Source organism: Chiloscyllium plagiosum, chromosome 34 (genome assembly GCF_004010195.1).
Source record: "Chiloscyllium plagiosum isolate BGI_BamShark_2017 chromosome 34, ASM401019v2, whole genome shotgun sequence".
NCBI classification, from domain to species: domain Eukaryota; kingdom Metazoa; phylum Chordata; class Chondrichthyes; order Orectolobiformes; family Hemiscylliidae; genus Chiloscyllium; species Chiloscyllium plagiosum.
In genome coordinates, this window is record NC_057743.1 from 11882892 (window position 1) to 11894677 (window position 11786).

The 11786-nt window shown below is 38.0% G+C and overlaps 1 protein-coding gene across 2 annotated transcripts in view; it reads right to left on the reverse strand.

Moving 5' to 3' along the window:
* The window catches only part of mtor (mechanistic target of rapamycin kinase), a 367086-nt gene that overhangs the window by 242977 nt on the left and 112323 nt on the right, over nucleotides 1-11786 (reverse strand). For both annotated transcript variants that reach the window (XM_043675589.1, XM_043675588.1), the window contains exon 24: nucleotides 4368-4460. In XM_043675589.1, coding sequence (XP_043531524.1) covers nucleotides 4368-4460 — 93 coding nt within the window. The remainder of the gene's footprint in view (nucleotides 1-4367; nucleotides 4461-11786) is intronic.

Below are 11786 nucleotides of genomic sequence, written 5' to 3' on the forward strand. Positions count from 1 at the left end.
ACGCCGCTGAGACAGGAGACCTGGGTTTAGGTCTCTCTCTCTCCTCAGAGGTGCATAATAATCTCTCTGAAGAGGTTAATTAGAAAATAAAAAAAAGTACAAATAGCAAAATGTCAAAACTTTTCAAATCGTAATTGGTCACAGGTACAATTTCAGAGGACTGGAGAGTTCCTAATACTATACTATTGTTTGTTAGTAAGGGGAGAGGGATAAACTAAAATAGAGGCCAAGACACCTGACACTTGTGCTGGAGAAGTTATTGGAAACTATCAAGAAATAAAAAGCTTTCACTTGCAAAGGCACAGTTAATCAAGGTGAGCCATCAAAAGTCAACTGTATTCAGTACCATGACTTAACGCTTTGATCAATGTTCTTCACTATCTCAATGAAATATATGATCTTGCATAAACTGTTGTCCAAAAAGGATGTATAAAGGCATTCAACAAGAAGAGGGATGCTGTTTGAAGGGTTAGTGCAGCTTCGATGGGCTGAATGGCCATATTCTGCAATGTGAGAATTCAATGCCCCCATGAATTCAAGATAACTGAAAAAAAGGCCTATAAGATGGTGAGGAGAACTTGTTTGCACTGAGTGGTCAGGATTTGTGATGCTCTGGCTAAAGATGTAGTGACAGCTGATTATGTACAAAATATAGCAATGGAAAGGGGCGAATACTTAACACTTATAGACATTTACATCACAGAAAGAAAGCATCATCACGTCCAACCAAGATCTTCTTTCACCTCTGGGCATGGGTGTCGCTGGCAAACCTGCTTTATTCCTGTTCCTAATAGCCCAAGAGAAGGTTGAGGTGAGCTACATCTTGAACTACTGCCGTCCATGTGCCATGGACCTACACTGTTATTACAGAGGAAATATCTACCTTGGCTTTGACCCATCAAATCTGAAGAAACTGCAATACTTTTTCAAGTCTAGATGGTGAGTTGTCCAAAGGGAAACTTGCAAGTGGTGATGTACCTGCATACTCTTCTCCTTCTAGGTGGAAGTGGTCAGGAGATTGGAAAGTACAAAGGAACCTCGATTATCCGAAGGAGACGGGGCGGAGAGTATTTCATTCAGTTAATCGAATGGGGGATAACATAGTTAGCCACACATCAGGACTTTGTGATCTTGTTCAGATAATCACGGTTCCTCTGCACTGGCTAGGGATTTTTGATCAATTTCTGCAAAACATCTTGTAGATAGTAGCAGCAGTATGTACAGATTGTCAGCAGTGGAGAGAGTAGATGCTTGCAGATGTGCTGCAAATCAAGCAAGCTGCTTTGCCCTGGATAGTGTCAAGCTTTGAGTGTTGTTGGAGATACACTGATTCACTCCAAAACATTCCTAACCTTTGCCTTGTGGGTGGAAGGCTTTGGGAAGTCAGGACTGAGTTATTTGCTGCAGTATTCCAAACCTCTGACCTGTTATCATAACCATCATATTTATATAGAATCTTAGAGTGCAGTGCAGAAAGAGACCATTCAGTCCATTGGATCTGCACTGACCCTCCCACCCAGACCCAGCTCTCCACCCTATCCCCGCAACCCTTCATTTACTACGGCTAACCCACCTAGTCTACGTATCCTTGGACACTACAGGCAATTTAGCACAAACAACAACCGAACCTGCACATTTTTGGTTGTGGGAAGATACTGGAACAGCTGATGGAAACCCTCCTGTTCCTCAATCCAAGTCAACTGGATTCAGTCTGAGAACCATCCAGTAAACCTCTTCCATTTACAAATACATCACCCTTAATTTATACAAATTTGACATCACCTCTTTTACTTTTCTGCCATTCCTCAAACAAATGTTGATTTGACCAAAATGTATCGTCAACAGATTGTTAAATTTGATAAACATCATATTGCACCATTAAATATTTTCATTTTAAATATGGAGTTCAATTACTGTTGAATTCAATGCTTAACAGTCATGTCAGTACCTAAAACTACCAAATAAATATTTATCCAAAAATAGTATTATTATTGTTACAATTCCTGCAGAGACCATCAAGGTTTAAATAGACATTCAAAATCCTAGTTATCTCCTCAAAGAATGGAACCAAACAATTCCACAGTTTAAATCTAACAAATGTTAACATTTGTAAATGCTTGGACAAAATTTAGATTACAGTTCACTGGTTTGTGCTCCTCCAGAGTTAGAAGTTAAAGTCCTGTTCTTGTGATGCTGGAAAAGCACAGCAGGTCAGGCAGCATCCAAGGAGCAGGAGAATCAATGCTTTGGGCATAAGCCGTTCATCAGGAAGAAGGGCTTGACTCCTGATGAATGTTTTATGCCCAGAACGTCAATTCTCCTGCTCCTCGGATGCTGCCTGACCTGCTGTGCTTTTCCAGCACCACGCTCTCAACCTGATCTCCAGCATCTGCAGTCCTCACTTTCTACGACAAAGTTTTGTTCTTGTTTCATTAACATCTGATAGGCAGTAATTATTCTTTTGAGTCTAGCTTCAACAAAGTTTCAGCTATTACATGATGGTCTAAAGTAAACGGCAATGGATACCCTCATATTGCTAGATGTTTGCCAAACAGCATATACTAAAAGAGTCCATAGTCAAGCAGGATCAGAAGACTCTTGAACTCATCACCAAGTTAATTTTATTGACCCATTGTCATTATCACAAAGAACTTGTATGTTTGCAATTGTAGTTACTAACCAGTTTATCAAATGGAGAGGAATTTGTCAATCAGTGGATTAGTATAATTACTGCTGTCAAAAAATTATTTTAAGTTGTAAAGGGGATTGGCATTTCTCATACAGGTTGACAGTGACTTGGGAAAGTCATTCAAATGTACAAGAATAGGTAGCAAATTCAGCATAAGCTGCATGCAGGGGGTCCTCAATTTATGAATATCTGACTTGCAAACAGGATTCCCCACAGGAGTGCAATTTTAAAGATCTGACATCAAGTGGAGGCAATGGCCTAGTGGTATTACTGTCAGACTATTAATCCAAAAACTCAACTAATGTTCTGGGGACCTAAGTTCGAATCCCACAGATGATGGTGGAATTTGAATTCAACTAAAAGAAAAAAAAAATTTGCAATTAGAATCTACTGATGTCCATGAAACAATTCTCGATTATTGGAAAAAACATTTTTGATTTGATTTATTTATTGTCATTTTATTTTGTTACAAAATAAAGTGAAAAGTGATGTACAGTGTTGCTGCTCTTTGGTGCCATCTTAAAACAGAATGATAAATCGAAACATAGAATATACAGACAGCAAAATGAAGAAATAAAGAAAAATGTGTTCAACTTTACAGTTCTTTTTAAGTGCTCCACCATGGACCAGGCTCACTAATGGGCATCACTAAATCTGTCATCCTCACCTGGTCTGGCTCACTTTCAACTTCTCTCTAAAATGGCCAAGCTAGCCACCTAATTGTATTAATTAGTCTGAGGTCCCATATGAACTGCAGCAATTCAGAAAGGCAGCTCACCACAACCTTCTCAATGGTAATGAGGAATGGGCAATAAATACTAGCCCAGCCAGGAACAAGCATATTCCCACGAATGAATAAAAATATATAAACTAACTTATAAATGGACCCTGTTTGCAACCTGTACATATCATCAGCCATCGAGTTCTGGGATTGTTGATTATTTTCAAAATTTTGTGGGCTAACCCTACCCAATGTTAATTCTTTTGATGGCAATCAAGTCTATGTCTTACAGAACTAGAAGCATGTCTTCTTATCAAGTTATTATTGGAAGGTTAATGAGGGTTCCACACCATTTGACATGGACTGGTGTAACTCCTCTGGCATCAACTGCATAACTCCAAATGGTTGAACTATATTGTGGAGTACATCCAATAGGTTAGTGAATTTGATACAATGAATATTGAGAAATACAAAGACTAGGCTAAAAGGTATCTTGATAAAAAGGCGTTTGGAGGATCAAATTGAAGATTCATGACCAAGAGAGAAAATGTTTAGATGCTATATGGAAGAGTCCATTCCCAATAGTGGGAAAGTTGAATTCAGGAATACATCAAAACAGAAATAAGAAAGTGACAACATGGTACCATGTGACAGCAACTGACAAATTGGGGACACCGTTTCTAAAGTGTGTGTTGGCTGTAACCCGATTACATCGCCAATACTTTAAGCGCTGTTTGTAAAGTGCAATTTTTCTATAACATGGGATTGCACAAGAACACAACCATTACGTTACAGAATAACTGACTGTACAGACTTCAGAATCATCAGGATAATAAGCTAATTTTGAGCCTAGATAAACTAATGAGATGAAAGGAATAACACGTAATATTGAAAACAAAATATTGCTATTGTAGTTTGGCACTTTCAAAATAAACGTACCAACGTATCTACACTGACCTTAACAATGCGGCATATTAAAACATCATATCGTTGATGATTTATCCTGTGACGCAACATCACCTTGTTCACCATAGGAATAAATATTTGATACTGAAACATAAATAAGACAGTCATTAGTATCTAAAGATGTCTTTATTTACTAATTACTGCTTCACATTTATTAAATATTACCAGAATCAATCAAAATTGTTATATTTTTAACAAAAAAGACTAAGTACTTTATTGGTAAGACAATAAATCCCAATAAACTTTAGAAAATTATGTATAAAAACAGCCTTGGGTTAGTAGTAACATTCTTGCTTCAGAGTCAGGGGCTTTTAGATCCAAATTCACTCCACAACTTAAGCTGATACTTATGCTGGAAAATCAAAAGGTAGCCTTTTCCAAATAATATTTGAAACAGAAACCTTGACAGTGTACTTGGATGCAAAAGAGCTCAAAACATTATTTCCAAAGGAGTGCAAGGAGTTCTCCCAGTACTAAAACCAACATTTCTCTTTCGTCAAACACAAAAATACAAATTATCTAATTGTCACAATGCTGCATGTACAAACTCAATGCATTCAAATTGGCAGGTTCTTTTGCCTACACAGAGAACTGAGAGCATATTTCAAAAGTTCATCATTTTGAATCAGATAGGAAGTTCTGGGGTCAACAGAAGTGCTGTAAAGACAGACAATTTTACCTTTGTTTATTTACATCACAGAAGAATACAAAAGTAAATTGAACTTTTGTAGTTGGAAAACATAACTTTGGTTTTGGATTACAACTTGTGCACATTTTAAACCACGAGAAGGTTTACAGGAGAAAAATGGTTTATGAAATATCATTACGAGAAAAAAAAACTTGAATTTATATGTGTCTTACCATATCTACAGAAAGGTCCCAGAGTACTTTACACACAATTAATTAGAATGAATGTGGACAGTTACAGGAAGGAGATTATTGAGCTGGAGAGGGTTCAGAACAGATTTACCAGGATGCTGCCAGGTATGGAAGGTTGGAATCTATCCAAAGGCTGGATAGGTTGGAACCTTTTTCACTGGAGGGTAGAAGGTTGAGAAGCGACCTGAAAGAAGTTTATAAAATAATGAAAGGTATAGATAGAGTTAATGGTAGCGTCCCTAGAATGGGGGATTCCAAGACCAGAGGCACATTTTTAAGGTGAAAGGAGAGAAATTTAAAAAAAAAGACATGAGGCAAATTTTCTAGACAGAGGGTGGTTTGTGTATGGAATGAACTTCCTCTGCAAAGTGTTGGATATGGGTATAATTAAATATTTAAAAGACATTTGGATAGATACATGAAGAGGAAAGGCTTGGAGGGATAGGGCCAGCAGCAGGCAGGTGGGACAAGTTTAGTTTGGGATTATGTTCAGCATGGACTGGTTGGACTGAAGGGTCTGTTTCCGTGCTGTATGACTCTATGACTCACTTGATAATCTTACAGTTATAACCAGAGTAGAAACAGTTATGGTTTAAAAAGAAACTAAAAGTTCAAACAGCTGAGGGGAAGCAATGACTGAGTGGTATTATAGCTGGACTAGAGACTGAGGTAACGTTCTGGGTATCTGGGTTCAAAACCTGCCACAGCAGTTACTGGAATTTGAATTCAATAAAAGTCTGCAAATACAATGAACACGTATCTATTGCTGATTGTTGGAAAACCCATCTGATTCACTCATTCTTTAGGGGAGGAAACTGCCATCCTACACGTGATTCCAGACCAACAGACATGTGGTTAACTTGCAACTGCCCTCTGGATAATTAGGGATTGGCAATAAATGCTTGCCTAGCCAGCTATATCCTCTTCTTGTGAACGAATAAAGGAAACAGGAAGAACTGAAATAATTTCACACTTCAAAACTTTTACTATACCAAATGACTAAACGTATTCTTGACCATACACTATTTTCTGTTTCCAGGCAACTTATACTATAAATTTTAAAAAGACCTTTTCACACTTATCATACATTGGTCTCTCCAGAAAATAGCAGCACATCATCTTCCCAGCCTCCAATGGGTTGGCGATTCCTAAGGAGTAACTTCAAGTGATGATCACAGACTCTTTCCCCCACTTTTTGGAGGTTTCCATATCCATGATCAGCAATAAAGGCTGTCGCAATGGTTCCTCCCTCTTGGCAACACCAGTATGAATCTCCTGGAATCCTGAGACAGCTGTAAGTTATAGCTCTGACCAGAGACTATCACCCTCCCGCAGTCAGTGAAGCAGCCTCTCTCAGTGCTCACCATGCTGCTTGATTTTACCATCAAATATAGTATGAAAGAATGGTTGAGGCCTAAAGGAATGAGGGAACAGGTGATGGCTATATTAATGAAGAGTGAATTGGGTTTGAATTCATTATTTAAATATGGAGAGCTAGCAATCAGTGGGGTGAAAGCTTTATGGAATGTGGCTAACTGAAATAAAGCTCTTACATACAAATGTGGACTTTAATTTGTTCAATTACAGTTACCTTTGGGAGTATAACATTGGTTTGTGATATTCACTGATTTGTAGGGAGGCTATAACTTGGTTTCAAAAATAGCTTCCTTCACAGCTTTCCCCATGACTCACATGGGCCTTGTATCTAAGAAGTAATGCTCATTTGGTGCCAGCAATTAAAACAAATCTGGAGTTTGAAAGCCCCACAGCCTTTTATTTTAGAACTAAATTAATAGTTTAAAACACAACTAATTACAACCAGACATCCTTAACACTCTTCCAGGACTTGAAACTCTCAGTCTCCACTACTAACCATTGACTCCAAGGGTAAAAGCATCACACTTCCCTGTTAGTGAGTATTTCTTCATGAGTTTTAGGTTGCTTTCGGAGCACTACTCCTTCGAAGTAGTGAAGGAGTAATGCCTTATTCTGACAAAGGAGCAGCGCTATAAACCTGTTGGACTATAACCTGGTGTCTGCAGGACTTCTGACTCCCTCCACCCTAGTCCAATATAGGCGCCTCAACATCATCACTGGAAAGGGAACAAGATCTTCAGTTTGACACTGCAATCAAAATATAACATCCCCAATAACAGCACATGGAAAATCTGTTTAGAGTATTACTTAAGCCTTGCAGTGGGGTTTCAGGATATAACCTGTAATTAGTTAACATTTCTGGGATACAATGGAGTTTATTCTTAATCATGAGTAGCCAAACACAGCAATCTAGCTTCCAAAATAAACATGGATTCCCCCATAGATTAGCAACATAAAACTCATGAAGACCTATTCACTGATAAAAAGTTTAATATAAAACATGCTCATCCCTAGCCTTCAATATTAATCAACGGAGGCCATGAATCAGAGAATCTTTGACATGTTTTGCACAGTCCACATCCAGCTGCATACCGCTGCTGTTCTGAGTTTTCAATGGGGTCTTGAGAGATTATAATTTCAAATCACAGTTATGCCACAACACTAGGAAAGCTGAACTAATAGGTGCTTCACACAAAATCCAGTCCTAATTTGATCGCTTGTATATTGACTGTCGAAGACAATAGATGAAACCTGATCAACAATATGCAGGAATTAGCGCTGGTCCATGATTAGCTCCTGAATGTCATTTTATGATATGGTGATGCCCTACATTAGTGGACTATTTTCTATACATCACAAACTCCAATATAAACCTTTCCTTAAACACAACTGGAGAAAGACATACATTTTTGAAGGTTGATGAGAATATATTAAAGCTGGAGAATGAGTCAAATTCTTTATTCGACTTGTAGAATCACAGCAGGAAATCTCAAATATATTAACATACATAACAGAGTCATACAGATATCCTCAGTTAATCTAGTCCCATTTGGCCCTTATCCCTCTAAACCCTTCCTTTTCATATACCCTTCCAGATGCCTTTTAAATGTGCAATTGTACCCACCCCCACCATTTCCGCCAGCAGCTCATTACATACATGCACCACCTTCTGCATGAAAAAGTTGTCCCTTAAATCCTTTTAAATCTTTCCAGTCTTATCTTAAAACTATGTGCTGTAGTTTTGGACACCCCCACCAGGGAAACCTCTGACCAATGCCATCTTGAAAGACAAGGATAACCGCTACATTGAAACATTGTGCCCTGTAAGTTTTCCTCCAAGCCACTCACCATCCTGACTTGAAAATATATCACTATTCCTTCACTATTGTTGGGTCAATATCCTCGAACTCTCTACCTAATGATATTGTGACTCTACCTCTATCAAATGGATTGTAGCTGTTTAAGAAGGCAGCTTGCCACGACCTTCTCAAGGGTAGTTAGCAGTGGTCAATAAATGCTTGCACAGCCAGTAATGCCTACATTCCATCAGGAAGTCTTTAATAATGGTAAGTTGAATTTTGTATTCATGATTTTCAAAATTGATAAGGTAATGATATAGGGAGCATGGTCAATCCTCAAAAGGAGAATGGAAAACAAGTCATAATATATAATATTTGTTGAGGAAGGCTGTAATCCCTGGAGCATTGGAAGCTGAGAGGTGACCTTATAGAGGTTTATAAAATTGTGAGGGGCATGGATAGGGTTACCTCTATAAGGTCACCATTATTAAAGACTTCCTCATGGAATGTAGGCATTACTGGCTGTGCAAGCATTTATTGACCACTGCTAACTACCCTTGAGAAGGTAGTGGCAAGCTGCCTTCTTAAACAGCTACAGTCCATTTGATAGAGGTACAGTCACAATATCATTAGGTAGAGAGTTCGAGGATATTGACCCAACAATAGTGAAGGAAGAGTGATAGATTTTCAAGTCGGGATGGTGAGTGGCTTGGAGGAAAACTTTCAGGGCACAATGTTTGTCAAGATGGCAGTGGTTGGAGGTTGAAAAACCCTTTCTAAGGAGCCTGGGGAAATTTCTGCAATGCACCTTGTAGATGGTACATACTGCTGTTATAGAGTGGAGGACTATATTTTTTGTGGATGTGGTGCTCGTCAAGCCGGGTTCTATGCCGAGTGATGTTGGAGCTGCACTCATGCACTCAAGTGGGGAGTATTTCAACACATTCCTGACTTGTGCCTTGCAATAGTGGAAAGGCTTTCTGCAGTCAAGAGGGGAGTTCGTCATTGCAGGATCTAGCCTGTGACCTGATCTGGTAGCTACAGTGTTTATATGGCTCGTCCCATTCAGTTTTTAGTCAATAGTAAGCCCCAGAATGCTGACAATGAGGGAATCAGTGACGGCAAGCCATTGAATGTTTTGGGGTAATGGTTACCTCTTGTTGGAGGTAATGGTTGATTAGTACTCATGTAGTGTGAATGTTACTTGCCACTTGTCAACCCAAACATGGACACTGTACAGGTCTTGCTGCATTTTGTCATGAACTGCTTCAGTACCTGTGGAGTTGAGAATGTTGCTAAATATTGTGCAGTTATCAGAAAATATCTCCACTTCTGACCTTTCATTGCACATTCACTTTGCAGCACTATGACACTATTCCATTTTACAGGCAAATCTATGCATAAGCTTTAAAATAGCTTTCAATTCATGAAAAATATATAATTTCTCTCAGTATTCAAAATGTTTCTTTCCATCTCAGTGTCTCAAAAAAGTCCAATGGATATGTTGGGTAACCATGCCTAATATTGTTCTGAGCTACTGCATCCAGTAAGAAAATGCAAATCTAAGAAAGTGACCAATTTCTCACAGAGTTAAGAAAGCTTCAAAGCTAATAACAAAAACATTTTTAATAATAATTGTTGCCACAATGGACTTTGAAAGGAAATGGTGAACATTGATGAATAGACTTTAATTTTATGGTTGACATTTAAATGCTCCAGTACCTGACTGAACAGTTAAGCTAAATTTCCACAACAACTAAAATGCATACATTTGTAAAACACACTTCAGAGTTTATGTTTAAAAATAACTCTTTTATAATGCATACCATATCATTGTGCTGTGCATGCCTCATGACAATACTTTCCAAGTGCCGTGAGGCATTCAGTTTATCACAGAGCAACCTCTGCCAACTATCTTTTGAATCACTTAAATGTACAGTGTGAAACATTATTATTTACTGTCTACATTGAAAATTACCAGATATTGAAAGAAAAAAAAAACACCCTCAAGTAGTTCCAGACACATAACCAGCCAAAAATCTGCAGTTTTAAAGTTTGGCAACATTTAGTTAATTTCCATTACACATAACCAATAATAAAAAGGAATGGTTTCAAGGTTGTAATTCTAACGTAGGAGTGGACTGGAGGTTCAGTAATACTTATAACCAGTTCAAGATGCTCTCTCACGGTTCAGAGAACATTTGAATTCCTGATTAGACTTCACTCTTTCCTTCAGGAACAGGGGACACACTTTCAGAAAAAGGGACAGGACATTTAGGAATGAATAGAGGAGGAACATTTTCACTCAGGAGAGTGGTAAATTTTGGGGGCTGTTGAAGTAGAAGGGAGCAGGTTTGATAGATGAATTGGCCTAAATCTGATCCTGTTTCTCATCACCTTTTTGCCTATTAATATACAATGTTTATATGCTAACCTACCATTCACTGTTTCTCTATAATATGCCATATGATACATCTAATACCAAAGGTCACATTTAAAAGCAAATTGCCCTGCTGCTAAGTTAGCATTCACAAGTGAATCTAACAGCAATTTCACTTCACCCATCAATTTTACCAATTAAAATATAATTGATATTGATATATGCTGAATATATTTTCCTTTCTTAAGATCTTTGAAACAACAGAACTTTTCTACAATTGATGTATTAAGCAACAAGCACTTAACATTTGCTTTTCTGATTATTATTTTGGTTCTGCAATTTTGCCCTTGAAATAATGAAGCTGGTTTCAGTCCTGTAACTTGCAAATTGGCATACAGTTCTCCTATGCCTAGAACTAGAGAAAAATCCTAGGTAACAGAAGAAAAATGAAATTGCTTGTGCTCTGCTAAACTATGATTTGGACATGCCAGCGTTGGACTGGAGTGTACAAAGTTAAAAAGCACACAACGCCAGGTTATAGTCCAACAGGTTAATTGGAAGCACTAGCTTTCAGAGCGCTGCTCCTTCATCAGATGGTTGTGGAGTACACAATTGTAAGACACAGAATTTATAGCAAAAGTTTAGTGTGATGTAACAGCAATTATACATGGATAAAAAATACCTTTATTGTTTGTCAAGTCTCTCATCTCTTAGAATGACCATGTTAATTTCACTTCTTTCATATGTAAATTACAAAACATCTTTAAAAAGTTACATTCTCAGGTTAACTTTAACAATTGGTGTCAGCCCAGATAATTGAAGGTGTTCGCCCCTGTGTGCTGTTGTCTGTGCCATAACATTTAGACTAGTTCTAATCTAAAAAATGAGTTAACAGAGTCTTACATGGATACATGCAGTTTTTGAGCAAAGTACAATGTAACTCTGCAAGTACATATGTGTGCGCTTGCATGTGCA